The sequence below is a fragment of the Glycine soja genome, chromosome 17 (assembly GCF_004193775.1).
Source record: "Glycine soja cultivar W05 chromosome 17, ASM419377v2, whole genome shotgun sequence".
Taxonomy (NCBI): domain Eukaryota; kingdom Viridiplantae; phylum Streptophyta; class Magnoliopsida; order Fabales; family Fabaceae; genus Glycine; species Glycine soja.
Window position 1 is genome coordinate 15,345,017 of NC_041018.1, and position 20,878 is coordinate 15,365,894.

Consider the following 20,878-nt stretch of genomic DNA (forward strand, 5'->3'; position numbering starts at 1 on the left):
TAGAGCTTCTCTTTGTTTTTAGGAGTTGGGTGATTATCAAATAAGGTAATCGATTATCCTAAGCTGCAGAACTTTCCTTAATCTAAAACTGACTTGGACATTCGATTATCAAATGAGACAATTGATTAATTCGATATTGCTAGTCAAATTTCAAGTATAATTAAGTTCTTAAGAAATTTAGAGAATAAAAAATCTTCATCTAATTCATAATAGATCAAACAGTAAATGTGAAAAAGATTAAAACTATATCATGCCTAGTTTAAAACATTAAATACAAAAATGTTTCATCTATTAAAACATATTACACATGGTAAAATTATCAAACCAAAACTAAAACTAAGGACTTCAATCTCTGTTCTAACAACCTTAGATCCCGTTTTTATTTTTTTTTCACAAAAAATCTTCTGTTTCTTTTTTTTTTTTAGAAGTTAATCATCTTTTACTTCTGTTTTTTTATATCAATAGTATTTTCACATTGAAAATATACGACTAACCGTTTGAACCATAAAAGACTACTGAAATAAGTTTTGCCTCCCACTCTCCCTCAATTAAAAATTCTATTTTAATCAAGGAAGGTCATGTAAATGTAATTCTATCTTTTTTAGGTTCAAGAAATTCATAAACTAGGCAACACGTTATTATTTGGAGTCTGGAGTCTCTGGACTCTCGAGAACTAAAACTAAAACCCAGTAAGGCTGAACATGCTAATGGACATGAACTTCTTTTATCGGAATTCAGAAGGGCCCAAATATCAAACAATAGAATTTTGGCTAATGCCGGAACTGGAATGTGAACAAACATACACATACCAGCAGTAACAGACACGTGTCTGATTTCTTTTTTATAAAATAAATAGAAAATAATCGGATGAGTATGAATCTAGTGGTGGGGGTTCTGCGGCCACCGCTTATTGCATTTCGGCGAAACAAAATCTCCATAATCTCGAGAGTGAATTCAATTGAGTCGTCATCATCATCGCCCATGGATCAGCCGAAGCGAGTGGTTGTCTGCGGCGGCGGAGTAATCGGAGTCTGCACCGCCTACTTTCTGGCGGAGAAGGGCGCCGCTGTCACGCTCATCGAGAAATCCGACGTGGCGTGCGCCGCGTCCGGAAAAGCCGGCGGATTCCTCGCCCTCGATTGGTGTGACGGAGGACCGTTGGAAGAGCTAGCTCGCGCCAGCTTCAATCTCCACCGTTCGCTCTCCGAAGAACTCGAGGGTCCGCGATCGTACGGTTACAGAGCCCTCACCACTCTCAGCCTCACCGTAACGGAATCCGAAGGCTCCTCTTCTGCTACCTCAACGTTGCCGTCTTGGGTTGACGGACCAGCTCGTGGTGCTAAAACGATTGGAACCACCGAAACGACGGCTCAGGTGCATCCGAGGCTCTTCACTCGCACGCTGATTGATAGAGCGGTGGAGAAGCATGGAGTGAAGGTGGAGATTGCGAAATTGGAACGGTTGGTTGTGGCAGAAGGACGAGTTGGATCGGTGGTGCTTGAAGGAGGACGAGTTTTGGAAGCGGATTCTGTTGTGTTAGCATTGGGCCCTTGGTCCAGTAAGTTGGTTTTGTTGTCTTCGCTGTTTAGAGTTTATGGGCTTAAGGCCCATAGTATTGTATTAGAGCCCAGAGAGCCAAGTTCCATAACCCCCCATGCTCTCTTTCTCAGTTACTATTCTTCCAAACGTGGAAAATCTCTTGACCCTGAAGTGTACCCTCGTCCCACAGGTATGCTAATTTTATTTTGGGTAAATAACTAAATTTATTCGGAAGGTGTGATGTGGTGATAAATTGGTCTCTGAAATGCAATAACAATATTAACTAACAATTAGTGATAGATTAATTTATCATATTATTGTTATGGAATATTCAAATGCCTTGTCAATCACTGATTTTTGTTGGAGAACTGGGCTAATCACTTTTAGTTTTCTCTCCTTCCAACGAGAGAGTCCATGTCACTGGGACCATAGACTTGTTGGTGTACATTATATAATAATAATAATAACAGCAGAGGTTAATGATGTTAATAATTGATTTTCAGGGGAGGTGTATATATGTGGGATGTCGAAGGAGGAAGAGGTGCCGGATGATCCAGAGGAGATAAGAGGAAACCCTGAATCGATTGCGATGCTTAAGAAAGTGGCGAAGACGGTGTCGAGCTATCTTGGGGAAGGAGTGGCACGTATGAAGGCAGAGCAAGCGTGTTTCTTGCCGTGCACGGATGATGGGGTACCTGTCATAGGAGAGGTTCCAGGGGTGAAGGGGTGTTATGTGGCAACGGGGCATAACTGTTGGGGTATTCTCAATGGTCCTGCCACTGGTGCTGCTGTTGCTGAGCTTGTTATTGATGGACATTCTAGCATTGTTGATCTTAAGCACTTTAGTCCTGCCAGATTCCTTGGGCGTAGAAAGGCTTAGACAATAGACACCCTGAGTGTTAGCTTAATAACTATGAATGTTGTTTTCAATTAATTTGGATGGGTAGAAAAAAGTGTAGTAACTGGATCATCATTTTTATGATCAAATCTGTAATTTGAAATAAAAAAATAATGAATATATGGCATATGGTAGAGATGATAATGCTGGTGTTTATTGTTTTGTTCTCATCCAAGGAGCTATATAATTTCAATAAGAAAAAGCCAAGTGGGGATTCACTATCCGTCAACAGGGGATCACTAATGGAATTATATGTAGTATCTCAAGTGGGGGTGTGTCGTCATTAAAGGTTATGCTCGGGTCTGGTTTTGGGGTGTTATATTTTAGATATATGAACAGTAATTCACAAGCATTTTCTTATATGCAGGAATGGTGCTGCTGCTGCAATACTGAAAACTGGTATAATGAGCTGGAAGTATCAATTTGGTTTGCTGCCAATGTCAATGGTCGAAATTATTTCACGAACAATATCAATATTGTTGGTATTAATATTTTTTCAAGATTTTAATGAGAGTTTATTCAATGAGAGTTTCAGGCTTTCAGTTGAAAAAAGGTTTCAACCTATGACATAAAGAGAGTATAACAAATTGAGAAATAAGAGAAGTATGTAACATAAGCAAACAATCAGGCATGAATGAACCTGAGATTTCTAGAATTCTTAGGTGGCAATGTCACGTTCCGCAGGCCAGTTTTGTATAAATAATTCCTGAGACAAAGGTTGACATTGTCATCTCAGATTCTCATAAAGTCAATATTCATCCATTTCAGCCTTTTTGTCTTGAACAAATTTATTTTTCCGGTTACCAAATTGTCATCAAAACTTTTTCATATCATTCTCACAAGCAAAGGAGTTTAAAGTCTGAAACAGAATGTAAAAATGGAATATTAAATTAACTAAAACAAAAGTAACTACACACCCCATGAATTGAGTAACAGACACACGACTAGACTATGTTGTTAGTCAATTATGAAAATAGTTCGGTAAACTAATTGTAAGGACTGTAACAGAATAGAGGTTTATATATACATCTTTTATAACCTTTTGTAATTAACTTTTGATAATCAATAAAATTAGCCTTTATGTTTAACAAGTTTTCTCTTTTTTCTCTCTCTCAGTCTATTCAACATGGTATTTAGAGCCATTTTTTTGAATTCCTAGTTCCTTTACAAGGTCCAGTGTTCTGTGTTCATGACTTTCGCTCCTTCCAGTTCAGTTCCTCAATCATTTCCCAACTCTGTGGCTGGAAAACTCGATGATTCCAACTATCTTCACTGGCGTCAACACGTTGAACCAGTTATCAAGTCACACAGATTGCAACGTTTTGTGGTTAATCCGATTATTCCTCCTCGTTATCTCACAGAAGATGATTGTGTTGCTGATCGTATCAACCCTAATTATGAAGCCTGGGAAGTCCAAGATCAAATACTCCTGGTATGGCTGCAGTCAACTCTTTCTAAATCAGTGTTGTCACGTGTTCTTGGTTCAGATCATCCCTATCAGGTTTGGGATAAAATTCATGAGCATTTTAACCTTCACACGAAAACTCGAGCATGACAGCTCCGCACTGCCATGAAAGCAGTTACTCTTGACGGCAAAACAATTGAGGAGTACTTGCGAAAAATCAAAGGGTTTGTGGATGAACTTGCTGGTGTTGGTGTCCCTATTCGTCATGAGGAATACGTTGACGTGCTGCTTAAAGGATTGTCGTCGGGTTACGCTTGGTGGTTTCTGCTATCGAAAGCAAAAAACGAATTCTGTATGGACATGAAACTCGACTCATGCGCTACAACAAAGAAGCACATGTGAGGAACTCTACTTCGATAAATTACACGTAAGGCTGTTTGTATCCAAACACCTATAAAACTGGTGATTTTGGTGGTTCTCGCGGTGCATATGGTCGTGGTGGTAGTCGTGGTGCCTTTTCAGACCGTGGTGTAAGCCGTGGTGGTGGTGGCTCCGGTCGAGGTTGTCGTGGTGGATGATTTACAAATTTTCAATGTCAAATATGTCTCAAATTTGGGCACACAGCTAATGTTTGTCATTTTCGGTCTGATGTGACCTTCCATCCTCATGAATCTTTAACTTTCATTGATCCCACTACATTACTGCCTATCCCATACTCTACTGGTTCAATCAGAACCCCAAACACTTGGGTTAATCTGAATTATAAGAATTCTGGTCCAAGTCATAGTCAACCCAGTGCCATGCTCACTAGTTCAACCTCTCAAGGGAATGGGCAAGCTAGTACCATCTGGATTCCAGATTCTGGAGCCAACTTTCATGTAACTGGAGACTCACATAATATTAAACAATTCACACACTTTGATGGACCAGATCAGATATTCATAGGCAATAGTGAAGGTTTAAGTATTTCTAACACTGGTTCTACATCATTTATATCTCCTAATGATGTTGGCATAACCTTTAAACTTCACAAGTTACTACATGTTCCTTCAATTTCGAAAGTGTTAGTCAATTTGCCAAAGATAACTTTATTTTCTTTGAATTTCACCCTCATGTGTGTCTTGTAAAATCTTAGGAGACCAATAAGATCCTTCTTAAAGGAGTTGTTGGTGTTGATGGACTTTACTCCTTTCATAATCTCAAGCTTCAAGAGAGTCCTTCACTGCTGATGTCTACTGTTTCAAGTGTTGCCTCTCCTAGTTCAGCTCTCACTATTAATAATAATAGTTCTACTGTAATGTCTGATACTGTTTCTTCTTCTCTCAGTATTGCTAATCTCTGGCATGCTAGGTTAGGTCATCCTAATGATCATGTAATGAAACTTGTTCTCAGTTGTAATATTTATTCATCAAATAAAAATTCCAAAGTTTTGTGCTTCTTGTTGTATGGGTAAATCTCATCGATTACCTTCTCATACTTCTACTTTTGTCTATTCTCCTTTAGAGCTCATTTTTACAGATTTGTGGGGACCTTCTCATATTACCTCATATTTTGGTTATAAATATTATGTCTCTTTCATTGATGCTTTCTCTATGTATACTTGGATATATTCTATAAAGTCCAAAGCTGAAACCATGTCTATTTTTCAAACTTTCAAGTCCATGGTTGAACTACCGCTTAACCTCAAAATCAAAGTGTCCAGTCTGATTAGGGAGGTGAATACAAATCCTTTTCCATACTTTTATCCTCTTTTGGCATTTCTCACAAAGTTACCTGTCCTCACACTCATCATCATAATGGTTTGGTTGAGAGAAAACATAGACATATAATTGATTTGGGTCTCACATTGTTGCATCATGCATCTTTACCTTTGCAATTTTGGGATTATGCTTTTACTACATCTGTTTATCTCATTAACAGGCTTCCCACTGCTTCTCTAAAATTTGTCACTCCCTTTGTTACCTTGTTTAAAAAGGAACCTGATTATCATTTTCTTAAAACTTTTGGGTGAGCCTGTTTTCCTTTGTTGAGACCATATCATACACATAAACTAAATTTCTATTCTCAAGAATGTTTATTCCTAGGGTATTCCCCTTCCCACAAGGGTTACAAATGCTTATCTTCTTCTCGTAAAGTATACATTTCTAAAGATGTTTTGTTCAATGAGTTAAGGTTCCCCTATTCTGATCTATTTCCCACTTCTACTATTCAGTCACTAACCTTGATTCCTACTTTAGTCCCAATCCAAATTCTCCACCCTCTGTCTCTTCCATTTATCAAACATCTCAAGTGTCTGATACAGCTTCTGTTCCCCTTGTTCCTCCTGGGTTTTCTCCTTTATCAACTCAATCTTCTGGCAACAGTGAGTCTGTACCTCAAAATTCTACTTCCACTATGTCTGCCTCTGTTCAGCCTATCAATTCAAAGTCTACTACCCTTACTTCATCCTATTCAGAATCTATTTCTATACCAAATTATGTACCAGTCAATACTCATCCTATGCAAACAAGGTCTAAGTCTGGTATTCACAACCCTAGGTTACATCCTTCTCTGTTTCTTACTCATTCTAAGCCTAAAACTGTAAAATAGGCTTTGGCAAATACAGATTGGCTCATTGCTATGCGACAAGAGTATGATGCCCTACTAAAGAACAAAACTTGGGACTTGGTATCATTACCTCCTAATATGCAAGCTATTGGTTGTAAATGGGTTTTCAGGGTAAAGGAAAATGTTGATGGTTCCATTAAAAGGTTCAAAGCTCAATTGGTAGCCAAAGGATTTCATCAAGTGCATGATTTTGATTTTCATGAAATCTTTTCTCCTGTGATCAAACCTATTACTATTCGGATCATCCCTACTTTGGCTTTGTTTCATGGGTGGAAATTATTTCAACTTGATGTAAATAATGCTTTTTTGAATGGGTCACTTGAAGAAACTGTTTTCATGACTCAGCCTCCTAGTTTTGAAGTTGCAGATAAGTCATTGGTATGCAAACTCAATAAAGCCATTTATGGCTTAAAACAGGCTCCAAGGCAGTGGTTTGACAGGCTAAAATCTACTTTACTGCAGTTTGGTTTTATTGGAAGCAAAAGTGATTCATCTTTATTCATTTTTCACCAACAAATGCATGTTGTTTATCTCCTGGTCTATGTGGATGATATCATTCTAACAGGTAGTTCACCTTCACTAATACAGTAGATTACATACAAGTTAAACATTGGTTTTTCACTCAAGTAGCTTGGTCATCTAGATTATTTCCTGGGTTTGGAAATCAAGTATCTACCCAACAGTTATATCCTTATGACTCAAACCAAATACATTAGAGATTTACTTCATAAGACTAACATGGCTAAAGCTCACTCTATCTCTTCTCCAATGCTGATGCTTTTCATGATCCAACCTTATATAGGTCTGTAGTTGGTGCATTACAGTATGCTACCCTACCCTTACTAGATGATAACTGCTAAATAATTGTATTTTGATAGTAGAAAATTAGTCAAATATTGGCCAGAAATTAATTATTTAGCAGTTATTTGTGATTAAAAGTTAGAAAATTAATTAGATTGAATTTTTGGGAGCAGATATAAAAATTGGAGGTGTAACAAGCAAAAAGGGCAGATAAATTGAAGAAAAGAAGAAAATTTGAAGAAGGCCCAACCCAATACGCGTGCTCAGCGCACGTCACAGGCTAAGCGGGCTAGGAAGTACACGCGCTAAGCGCGGGGTGTCGCGCTAAGCGCGCCTACGAAGGCCCAAAGCTCTCTTCAGCAGCTATAAATAGAGAGTCAGTCCAAGGGACAGAGGACACCACGACAGAACCCCCTCTCCTAGGGGTTTCATTTACTCCCTTTCTTTCACCCCCTTCTCATTGTAAAGCCCTCATGACCATGAGTGGCTAATCCCCCTAGCTAGGGTCTGGCAGGCCTAAAAAACCAATGATGTATGGAGCATTTCAAGAGTTATCAATAAAAAGAGGAATTCCCTCCAGGTTCTTTATTTATTTACCGTTCTTTCTTTTTACATCCAGTATCTCTGAACTTGCTTTCTGTTAGGGTTTAGTCCACTCGGGAGAGGGTAAAGTCTAATTAGGGGTAAGGAATGAATACTTGAATCTGTTTTAAGGGTTAGGCCACTCGGGAGAGGGTAACGCTTAAGAGAACACTAAAAGAAGGAAATTATCGGGTTATCTTTTAGAGGGTTTTTCCTTTCAGTTTCTTTTATCTGCTTTTCTTTCTTGCTTATTCTGCATCTCGGACTTTGTTTTCTGTTAGTCTTTAGGCCACTCGGGAGAGGGTAAAGCCTAATTAGGGATAAGGAATGAATGCGTGAATCGGTTTTAAGGGTTAGGCCACTCGGGAGAGGGTAACGCTTAATAGAACAATAAAAGAAAGAAATTATTGGGTTAGCATGACTTAATGCCCCAATGCCCATGCTTTAGCAAACATCTAAAATGTAATCCTAATGCATCTTAGTTATTGAGTCTTCGTAAAGGGCATTTGGAAGATAGGTAATTAAGGTAGGCTTGTCATCGTGAGGCATTAGGGGCAAATAGATGGATAGATGTGGGACAGAATTAGTTCACTGGTATTGATAACAGACAAATCCTAAATCCATATATCTAGGCTGGTTAGACTTGTTAGGTTTTAGCAATTTTATTATATAGGTTTTATTTGTCCTTTATTTGAATTTCGTAGAAGTACTTATCTTTATTATATCGCAATTTAAATATTTTATCTTCTATTTTCTCTTATCTTTATCATATCTCAATTTAAATATTTTATCTTCAATTTTGATCTTTCAATCTTTTATCTTTTCTTTTATCTTCTAATTTTATCTTTAAATATCTTATCTTTTCTTTATCTTATCTTCTATCTTTCTTTATCTTTAATTTTAAATTCTTATCTCTTGCTTTTAAATTGGGTTTGCATTAATCTAAGTACAAACAAAGTCCCTGTGGATTCGACACTCGGACTTCCGAGAACTTTACTACTTGTGACGATTTGGTACACTTGCCAACGAGTTAACACTAGACTTGAGATAAGTTTTGTTGTCAACAAAGTTTGCCAATTTATGGCTGCTGCTTTGGATTCTCATTGGACAGTGGTAAAAAGGATATTAAGGTATCTGAAGGGCACTTTGTTTCATGGTTTGCTTCTTCAACCTACATCTGTTACAAAGCCCTTAGTTATTCTAGCTTTTTGTGATGTTGATTTGGCATCGAATGTGGATGACATGCGCTCTACCTCAGGGACTACAATTTTTCTTGGTCCAAACTTAATCTCTTGGTGGTCTCGAAAGCAGAAAGTTACTGTCAGGTCTAGTACAAAAGCTGAGCATCGCAATATAACTCAGACTTCCACTGAATTAACTTTGATTCATACTCTGCTAACAAAATTGCAAGTTTCATTCATTACTCCTGTTATTTTTTGTGATAATCAGAGTGCAGTTTCTATTGCACATAATCCAGTTTTTCACAACCGTACCAACACACATGGAAATTGATGTCTTTTTTGTAAGAGAGAAGATTCTAGCCAAGTAGCTTACTATTGTTCATGTTCCAGCTCTAGATCAATGGGCTGTTATTCTCACCAAGCCTCTTTCTGCATCACAATTTGAAGTTCTTCGAGGCAAACTCAATGTGAAGAGTGTTTCTCCTGAAAACTCTTTCCCTTGAGTTTGAGGGGGGGGTATTAGAGTATGCTGTTAGTCAACTGTGAAAACAGTCCGGTAAACTAATTGTAAGGACTGTTAGCTTTTGCTAACATCACCTATCTTAGAGTTGGTTAAAATCAGTTAGAGTTGGTTAGGTTCTGTTAGTTACAATTTTGTTAGTTAGTTACAATCTGTTACAATAATAGAACAGAGGTCTATATATACCTCTTTATAACCTTTTATAATCTACTTTTGATAATCAATAAAATTAGCCTTTATGTTCAACAAGTTTTCTCTTCCTTCTCTTCTCTCTCGCAGTTTATTCAACACACACATTGGTATTATTGCACAATTTACTGTACTTCTCCATCTCTATCACTGTCAGACCCTCTTCTTCTCCTACGTTGGCATCTCCTTTTATTTCTTTCTCATATCCTTCTCCTTCATTTTATTTTCATTTCAGTGTTATGATAAATTCTCCTTTTTTTTATAACCCCTCCTATGTTTGTATTACAGAAACAGAAGAAGAGCGACTATGAGGAAATGTTGTCAGTACAATGTTGGAGAATGAGCAAAAGGGAGAAAGTATGAAAGTCCAAAAATTAGATGATGTGTGATGGCCCAAGCATACATGCTTAGGCCCTGCTACCTTGTTGATTACAGTTTCCACCCCCATAATTTCTCTCAAAAGTAATAACCATGCACTACACAATAATCTTCTTACTTTTTTTTTTTGGAAAATTAAGTTAAGAAACTGACAATTGTTTTCATTTCTTATGGATCTTATAATTATTTTTTATTTCTCAAATGGAGTCTAATCTATAACTTCACACTCACGAAGCTTCTCAAAAGTGAATTTACACAGTTCAATCATCAGTTTTTTGATAATACCATACAATCTTTGTTCTTCCTAATTGTCAATGATCATTGTTCATCTACAAGGTTACAATGATTTCCCAAAAAGGTCATTATGAATGTCTGGTAATGTTTATATTGGATATGGAAGATGCATTGCTTTGTGCATTTTTTTTTGTCGGTGTTCAGTTAGGACATCTTTTTTATTTTCAGTCTTTGTTGTATTATGTCAGTTCTGAAAATTGTCAGTTTGAATTCAGTTACATTGCAATACAATTGTAGTACCATGTTCCTGTTTATTTTTGGTCAATACAACCGAAAATCACACAAAACATCCTTTCTATTTCCTTTTCAACTTCATTCATTTTTTTGGAAGTTTTCGTTCGTAAGTTTCAGTGCAAACTGAATACAATGTAGCTTCATGGGTTGTTAATTTTGTTGTTATTAGAATATTGTCCAATTGTTTTTTTTTATTTGGTTTCCTCTTTACCTGCCCTGTTGTTTTCTGATTATACATGTACTATTCATATGAGTGTTATACATGTGTAGTAGAGTAACAAGAGAATTAAATTCCATTTCAAGTGTTATATACCGCAACAAGTTCAATTTTTTTTAAGCGTACTCAAGGTTTTGATGTTCATACTAATTTGAATTTTAACTTCTGGAGCCAAATTTTACTACATAGTCTGCCAATGTATGTCTATAATAGTGTTAGATGTACTAATTCATATAATCACCAACCATCTCTTGCTTGCTCTTCTTGAAATTTAGTTTATCCATTGTTTCTTTGGCAAGATGTGTGCTTTGTTTGACAGTATTACCCCAAGCTGCTGCTACAACTGGGCCACTGTGAGTAGCTAAATTTCCTTTATGGCTTCCTTTCAATTTGATATGTTTGCAACTGTTACTGTACTTGCACCCACTCCAACTCCTATATTTTCGTGGCCCTTTAACTTGCACTATGTAAACTTGTTCGTGAAGGAGTGGGTGCTCAAACAAATAATTTTGATTGTATCAAATGTCTTCCCTTTTTATTTTGTTACTTGCATTACAATTAAAAAAATGAAAATATTTTATATGATTTTTCTTTTTTTATTGCTTTATGTGGATGAAGGGGCAGTGCTCAAAAACTTCAATTTGCTAGAGTAGAAGGTTGATGCTTTGTGTGAAGCTTCATTTGGGTATTGTGATGAAAAGAAGCTAGAATTTGATCCTTTTATGTCATAGGAAGAGCAGTGGTTTGTCTAGAGGGATATGACTTAAACAGCTTAGGAATGTTGGCACTAAGCTAACTAAATATAAACAAAAGATACAAGAAAGGAACGAGAATCTGATCTCAATCCTCCTGCTCTCCTATACATTCTTCCTCTCCTCAGGTTCTCTCTGTTGCCATCATTATCTCATCCTTCTAGGCAAATTGGAATGACTCAAGTAATAGTCATTTCCTGTTATATACTAGGATTAATCATGGAAATCAATATTTGTTGAAGTCTTAAATCATTAAAACCATTTCACTTTCCATAACATGACATCATTATGTACTCAAATAATTCACTCTTCACAAAATATTCAGAATTAATGTAGAGAAGGTTGTTGTCATCGTACAATGCTAACTCGGTTAAGGCAAATGTAATTTGCAAGTTTTCATCTCTTTCTAAAATGGTGTGCATATTGTCAAGTCTACTATCTTCCATTTTTCTCTAAATCTTTTATATTGAAACTATTACATGGTTGAATTTCAGGACTCTAAATGGATGTAGTGCATTCCTGACTAGAGACAAGTAGCAAGAATCCTTAACAACCTCCTAAAGTAAACCAGCAAGGCACTGAAATATTACATTCTACCATCAGTTTTGATGGTGCTGACTGATACTAATTTTAAGAGTGGTGTTCATTGGTTGATTAGTGCTATCACTTTATTACAAGATTAACACTTATGGGGAATCTTTAAATTAGACAACACAGCTAAACTATTTATGTGTTAACAGAAAACATTCATAATTTCTTTTGAGATGTTATATATGACTATTTACTCACTATCTTAATGTCATGCTTCTCTTTTACTGTTTACTTAAGTGTGTAATTAATCAATTAGTCTTTATAAACGAAATTGTTGATGCATCGTTTGTTCAAGAGGTTATTTAGCATCAAAGTATTTTTTTTAATCGGTAAATGTTAATTGTTATTTTTGTTAAAGAGGATTGAATTCGTGACCTTTTCTCCTTTCGGTTCTTTCTTAACGATCCAATTAACCTTATATCACGAGTATGTAATAGGAGGAAGTTAATGTGGAAAACTTGGTATGGACTAAAAAAGGTTGTGTGGGCAAAGGAGGCATTACCAAAGCGTAAGAACTTAGTATGGCAAGCTTGCAGGAATACTTATGGTAAAAGCGAATTTGTATAGTAGGCACATTATTGAATATGTAATTTGTCCAATTTCCAAAATAAAAGAGAAGTTGTTCTGCAGGTTATCCAGAAAAGCTTGCTTTCTTTGTGGGGTGTTGCTTTGGGCACTAGCAGAATTGCTGGTACATCCAACAAAATTTTTAAATTCCAATAATACCCCTCCCTTATAACTTCTTTTGGGATTTTGTTCTTCACGTGAGCTTTTTTTTTTTCCCTTCACATTCGTTCTCCTGAGAGGTATTCCGAGAGAGTTGCTCGTTTGTTGTTGGGTCCTCTTTGGTGGAGGTGCATTGTTTACGATGGTTTGTCGGCAAGTGATGGTTGTGGCGGTGGTTGATTTGGCCATTAACGGCGTAGGTAAGGTCTTCGATCTGTATTTTCCGCTTTAAACTTATAGATTGATAATCTGTAAGTTATATAAAAGTTACGGATTAATAATCTGTAAGTTATATAAAAGTTACGGATTGATAATCTGTAAGTTTTATATAACTTACGGGTTGGTAATCCATAAGAAACTTACGGATTCACAATCCGTATGTTACTTACGGATTGCCAATCTATAAGTTTGTTTTTATTTTTTTAATTGTTATAAATTTGTTTTATTGTTTAATTAAATAAAATTAGAATTTTTAATTAAAAAACTTTTAAATTGATATAGTTTCAATATTCATTCAAACTTGTAGTTTGTATAGTTTGAAAATGATATTAATCTTAACATGATTTATACTTTTAACTTAATTTAGTCGTTTTAACATAAATTTTGTTTTTTTGTCCTTTCTAATTTAATGTATTAAATTATTAAATGCAGTAAAAAATGTAAAAAATATGTGATAGTATAATTATGGCGTGGTTAGGGGTTTTTTGTTTGTCATTGAAATTTTTCAATGTTTTGTTTAGATGGACAAAGATCAACAAATGTATGATAGTATAATGTCTGGAGAAGTTGATATGAATGAACAAAATGAAGATGAAGCTGGTGTGAATGAAGAACATGTTGATTGTTCTAATGCATTCAATACTTCTCAGGTATTAATATGATTTATTGTTATTAAAGTAAATGAATGTCCCTTAAAGACTAAACCATTATGGATTGCATTGTAGGCGTTTGCTCCCCGTAATGATGTTCTGCATTAGGCTTGATATGTTATTTATGAAATTGGTTTTGTGACGATGATTATGAGGTCAGACACAAATAATGATATTAGAGGAAGGACCTCATTTGTTTTAATTGGTTGTGAAAGGAGTGGTTAGTATAGGGCCAAGAAAAAAGATTTGGTAAGAACAATTACTAGCATTAGAAAATATGGGTGTCCCTTTAAGCTGCGTGTGAAACCAGTGATGGGAGGCAAAGGATGGATGGTGAAGTTAATGTGTGGGAGTCACAATCATGAATTGGCCGAGTCATTAGTTGGACATCCATATGTTGGTCGATTGATTAAGGATGAGAAGATCATTGTTGTTGATATGACAAAGTCAATGGTGAAACCAAGAAATATTCTTCTAACATTGAAGGAGTACAATGTCAATAGTTTTAGAACAATCAAGCAAATATACAATGCAAGAAATGCTTACCATTCTTCTATAAAAGACAATAATACTGAAATGCAACAACTAATAAAGTTTCTTGAATAGGATTAGTGTATTCATTAACATGGATTAAAGGATGAAGATGTTGTATGTGAAATATTTTGGAGTCATCCTGATGCAATCAAATTAACCAATGGTTGTAATTTGATATTTTTGGTAGATAGTACGTACTAAAGAAATAGGTATAGGCTGTTGTTACTTGATATTGTTGGTGTGACACCAACAGGGATGACATTCTCTGTTGCTTTTGCCTATTTGGAGGGAGAACATCTAAATAATATTGTTTGGGCTCTACAACAGTTTCAAGGTCTTTTCCTCGGACGTGATGAACTCCTTGGAGTTATTGTTACGGACAGAGATCTAGCATTGATGAATGCAGTGAAAAGTGTATTCCATGAGGCTACCAATTTGTTGTGTCAATTTCACATTGATAAGAATGTCAAGGAAAAGTGTAAAACCCTAGTTGGTCAAAAAAATGCATGGGATTATGTCATGGAAGCTTGGAGGAGTTTGGTGGATTGTCCTTCTGAGCAACAGTTCGATGAGTGCCTTAAGAAGTTTGAAATTGCTGCTCATTGGGCCTTAAAAAGACTACTACGGAATAGCCTTAGAGACCTATGTAGTGTTTAGGAAACCATGAATAACATGATCATGCTGCAACACACTGAAATTAAGACATCTTTTGAGACAAGTACACATGTGGTTGGACGTGTTTTTAAAGTTACCTTATACAAGAAACTACTTGACATGGTATCAAGGTATGCTTTAAACCAGATTGTTGCTGAGTTTGAGCATGTACATTATGTTGGCAAAAACCCTTATCATTATGGATGTATCATGAGAACTACTCATGGTCTTCAATGTGCATGTGAGCTAGCTAAATATGTTGTTGGTACCATACCACTTGACACAATCCATATGTTTTGGTGGAGGCTAAGTTTTTTAGACCAAGGGTTATCTGAGCCCGATGCCAGCATAACCGAAGAGAGGGCAACCATATCCACGCGGTTTGAAGAACTTGATATTTGTGGAAAAGTTACTCTAAAGAGTAAACTTCGGGAAATTGTCTACCCTGATCTAAACTCTATGTGTGCTCCTCCAGACAAGATGAAAACAAAAGGTGCTCAGAAGAAACCGACAACCAAACATCAAAGTTCAACAAAGTGTGATCCATCTTACTGGGAGTATGTTGATGCATTACATTCTGTGCAAAATAGTAATTCTTTAGTCAAATATAGTGTATCATCATCTGACCAAGCAAAACCAAGAAGGACCATGCCGATGTTCGATCAATTTCATCCATGCATTCATGATTCCATTGAAAACATTGTTGATGTCTGTCAAACCCTAATTCAGTTTGGGTAAAAAAAAAAGGAAAAGAGTAAAAAAAAAAGAAAAAAACGTAAACACATAAAAAAGAAGACAAAAAACATAAAAAAAGTAAAAAATAAAAAATAATAAAGAAAAGGTGAAAAAAGCAGAAGAAGAACATTATATATATAAAAAAAGGAACAAAACATGTTAAAAAAAAGAAAAAAGAAAGAAAAAATACACTGTGTGACCTATTGGGCTCTTAAAGAAAGCCCATAAAGTCAAGAGACAACACAGTGCATAAAAGCGAAAAAAGGAAGGTCTCTGGAATTAAGGCACAGATGGGCACGAATCCCAAGAAAAAGAAAACGAACCAATCCGGCGGCACCATTTGGCAAGCTTTGTCAGAGAAGAGAGAGGGGTCATCAAGTAATCAATCATCCCTTCTTTCTCTCAAGCTTTCGTCTCACCTTTCCTCTCTTCTTCTTCTTCTTCTTCTTCTTCTTCTTCTTCTTCTTCTTCTTCTTCTTCTTCTTCTATGTTCTCCTCTTCTATTTTTTTTTTACCAAAGTCCGGAAAATTTTTATATTCCAAAGAGAAAGGATAGGCAAAATGTTTAGGACAGGTACTAGATCTCTATGAAGAATTTGTGCGAAGATGGGACTCGAGCTTCTCGATGCAGGTGTTAGTGAGTTGCATGATTCCATAGCCTATGATGCCCGAGATGACGATGCACGCTGTGGCGAATGCAAGGAAGAAAGGTTTAGATTCGTGGGTCTTTCACACGATCCATTTCTACTCGATCACCATCTCTCTTTTCCCCTTGCCGCCTTTCACCTCCGCTACTCCAGCAACGCCTCTGTTGTCGCCCCTGTAGTGGTCTCGCATCACCAGCCAGTGACACTAAGGGGGGAGGGCACACCACCCTCCGTGGTGGTTGTGACGCCCTCTACCCCTCACATATATGTACTAATAATAAAAGAAATAAGAAATCAAAATTAATTAAAAGTTTTTAAAACACATTTAAATATAAGCCTTTCAAAAGGGTAAAAGGCTCACATTCACTTTTCCAACATCATAATAAAACTTGTCCAAATAAATAATAAATCATCTCGGCTCAAAACAAGGTGGTCCAAGACTTCATGCAATTAATATAGAAACCTATGCCCCAATGTCATATCCTATCAGAGCATTGTGTTCCCGTGTCCTTTAGCATGAGGTTCTTCGTAGTAATCCACCTAACCATCTACTCCCACGAACACAAAGTTCGAGATCATCACAGGATCCAAACACAAATAGCACACAGGGAGTGAGTTGTCACATTCCTAACTAATAGAAAGAAACAACACAACATGCATGTATAAATAAATATCATATAAACAAAATACATCTTACTTAAGTATAGCTCACGTTATTTCACCACTTTGTCGTGCAACATCACATCAAAACACCACACATCTCATTCATTTTCACAACATTCACGTACTCAATGATCAAAACACAATATCACTAAATCAATCAATATCGATCAATACACAAGCGTTGTGCAATAGATACACTAAGACTCAATCCTATATGCAATGTGGTACCATGTCAGTGAAAAAACTTGTCGGACGCCTAGGAGTACATGACAAGACAAACCACACACTAGCAAGTCAGGTCACTCTCACTAGGTAAAATCATAGAGAGACCAGTCAGGATCACGCTGTTTTGCGAGAATGCTCCAACCATGTGGGATTGGCACAGGCTTAAAGGAGCACTCAAACTGGGTGTATTTACCCCCAAGGCCTACACTTCGAAGAGTCCGTTAGGGTCTCTCCCTTCTAATTCAGGTCTAACCTAGAAAACATTTTAGCACATAGACTGTATCTATAACTGTACAAAACACACAACTCCTCAATTGTTCTCAAAATAGTTTTACCTCGTCGTGCTTGTGATTAAACTCGTCGGGTCCCCATAGTGGTTCCCATCACAATACTTATCACGCATTAACCCGTCGCCCTTAAAGGGTCTTATAGTCGTGTGATTGTACAATTCATAGTTCATAACTCAATGCACACAACATCTCAATGCATACATATATATTACAGGTCAATACATACTCAATTTATCACATACACTTGGTCTCAATCACAATGGTATAATCCCAATTTAACATGTTATCACACCACATGAATCATTTACACTATACTTATGAACTATGCAATACACATGACTCCTCAATTGTTCTCAAAATAATTTTATCTCGTCGCGCTTGTGATTAAACTCGTCGGGTTCCCACAGTGAATCCCATCACAATACTCGTCGCGCAAAAACTCGTCGCCCTTAAAGGGTCTTACAATTGTGTGATTGCACAGTTCATAACTCACAACTCAATACACACATCTCAATACACATGTATTTCACCATTCATCACAGGTTCAATTTGTCGCTTACTCACAATTTGAATCACAATTTCATAATCTCAATATAAAAATTTATACAAAAGGTTTATCACAACATGGGGAGTAAAACCCCTCAAATAATTTCACACAATTATATTAAAATCAATTAATCAAAATCATAGGTATAAAAAAATGAAAACACCAAGAGCACTCAATTTTATCAACCAATTCCCATCAAGACATCAATATTGTATTTATAATCATAAAGGAAAATTTATAATTCAATAAACATCCCAAAATAAACCCCAATTTAACCCTCTAAGGATCACAACCCCAATTTTCTTAGTAAAGATGATGATCCATGGTTATGGCATAAACGGATTGCTCATATAAACATAGAACATTTAAATAGATTAATATCAAAAGATTTAGTTGTTGGTTTGCCAAAACTAAGATTTGAAAAAGATAGGCTATGTGATGCTTGTCAAAAGGGAAAACAAACTAGAGTTTCTTTCAAATCTAAAAACATTGTTTCAACTACTCAACCCTTACAATTACTACATATGAATTTGTTTGGTCCTTCCAGAATCATGAGTTTTGGAGGAAGTTACTATGCTCTTGTTATAGTTGATGATTATTCTAGATACACATGGACTCTTTTCATCACTCATAAGAATGATGCATTTCAAGCATTTAGAAAACTTGCAAAAATTATTCAAAATAAGAAAAATCTCAAGATTATATCAATTAGGAGTGATCATGGGGGTGAGTTTGAAAATAAAGAATTTGAATTATTTTGTGATAAGCATGGGATTGAGCAGAATTTTTCTGCACCAAGAACCCCTCAACAAAATGGTGTTGTTGAAAGGAAAAATAGATCTTTGGAAGAGATTGCTAGAACTTTATTAAATGATACACCTCTTCCAAAATATTTTTGGGCTTAAGCCATTAACACTGCATGTTACATTTTAAATAGGGCTTTAATAAGACCCATTTTAAAGAAAACTCCATATGAATTGTTCAATGGCAGAAAACCAAACATCTCACATCTTCATATCTTTGGTTGTAAATGTTTTGTATTGAATAATGGAAAAGATAACTTAGGAAAATTTGATGCTAAGTCAGATGAAGGTATTTTCCTTAGATATTCTCTGCATAGTAAAGCTTATAGAATATATAATAAAAGAACAATGACAATTGAAGAGTCTATACATGTTTCCTTTGATGAGTCTAATGTCATTCTTCCAAGGAAGGATTTTTTAGATGATATTTCAGATTCCTTAGAAGATACACATATTCATGGAAATGACTCTAAAGAAAAAGATGAAGGAAGCAATGAAGATTCTCAAGATAATGGAGTTAGAGCAAATAATGAACTTCCAAGAGAATGGAAAGCCTCAAGAGATCATCCCCTCGACAACATTATTGGTGATATATCAAAAGGGGTAACAACTAGACATTCTCTTAAAGATTTATGCAATAATATGGCTTTTGTATCTATGATTGAACCTAAAAATATAAAAGAAGCCATAGTAGATGATAACTGGATCATTGCCATGCAAGAAGAACTGAATCAATTTGAAAGAAACAATGTGTGGAAACTAGTAGAAAAACCTGAAAATTATCCTGTCATAGGAACAAAATGGGTTTTTAGAAATAAATTAGATGAACATGGCATAATTATTAGAAATAAGGCCAGGTTAGTAGCAAAAGGGTATAATCAAGAAGAGGGAATAGACTATGAAGAAACATATGCTCCAGTTGCAAGATTAGAAGCCATTAGAATGCTCTTAGCATATGCATCCATAATGAATTTTAAGCTCTATCAAATGGATGTTAAAAGTGCTTTTCTAAATGGTTTAATTCAACAAGAAGTATATGTTGAACAACCTCCAGGTTTTGAAATCTCGGATAAACCAAATCATGTTTATAAATTACAAAAGGCTTTTTATGGTTTGAAACAAGCCCCTAGGGCATGGTATGAACGTTTAAGCAATTTTCTCCTAGAAAAAGAATTTTCTAGAGGAAAAGTGGATACCACATTATTCATAAAGAGAAAGCATAATGATATTTTGTTGGTTCAAATATATGTTGATGATATAATTTTTGGATCCACTAATGATTCATTGTGCAAGGAGTTTTCCCTTGATATGCAAAGTGAATTTGAAATGTCAATGATGCGAGAACTAAAGTACTTCCTGGGATTACAAATCAAGCAAACTCGAGAAGGTATATTCATCAATCAATCCAAGTACTGCAAGGAATTGATCAAAAGATTTGGGATGGAAAGTGCAAAACACATGGCTACACCAATGAGCACTAGCTGTTACTTAGATAAAGATGAATCTGGTCAATCTATAGACATGAAACAATATCGAGGTATGATCGGATCTCTTCTCTATTTATCTGCTAGTAGACCTGATATTATGTTTAGTATATGCATGTGTGCTAGGTTTCAATCCAACCCCAAACAATCACATTTGAGTGCAGTTAAGAGAATCATGAGATATCTATTAGGTACAATAAATTTAGGATTATGGTATCCTAAGAACTCAACATGTAACTTAATAGGATATTCTGATTCTGACTTTGCCGGATCTAAAACTGATAGAAAAAGCACAAGTGGAACTTGTCAATTCATTGGTTCCGCTCTTGTCTCATGGCATAGTAAGAAACAAAACAGTGTTGCTTTATCCACTGCTGAAGCGGAATATATTTCTGCCGGCAGTTGTTGTGCACAAATTTTATGGATGAAGCAACAATTATCTGACTATGGTATCCTTCTTGATCGTATACCTATTAGGTGTGATAATACTAGTGCCATAAATCTATCCAAAAA

General features: G+C 35.9%; 1 protein-coding gene across 1 annotated transcript; it reads left to right on the plus strand.

The window, feature by feature from the left end:
- The first annotated feature begins 710 nt into the window (after positions 1-710).
- On the plus strand, positions 711-2,599 carry LOC114393684 (putative oxidoreductase C1F5.03c). Its single transcript, XM_028355077.1, has 2 exons — positions 711-1,729; positions 2,043-2,599. The coding sequence occupies exons 1-2, from the start codon at positions 868-870 to the stop codon at positions 2,417-2,419; spliced, it is 1,239 nt and encodes a 412-aa protein (XP_028210878.1). The 5' UTR covers positions 711-867; the 3' UTR covers positions 2,420-2,599.
- Positions 2,600-20,878: the final 18,279 nt, after the last annotated feature.

What these genes read in the sequence shown, in the direction of transcription:
- LOC114393684 (XM_028355077.1), top strand. Translation starts at nt 868, where the DNA reads ATGAGTATGAATCTAGTGGTGGGGGTTCTGCGGCCACCGCTTATTGCA. An exon ending in AGTGTACCCTCGTCCCACAG is followed by an intron (nt 1,730 to 2,042) that starts GTATGCTAATTT and finishes ATTGATTTTCAG; the next exon opens with GGGAGGTGTATATATGTGGG.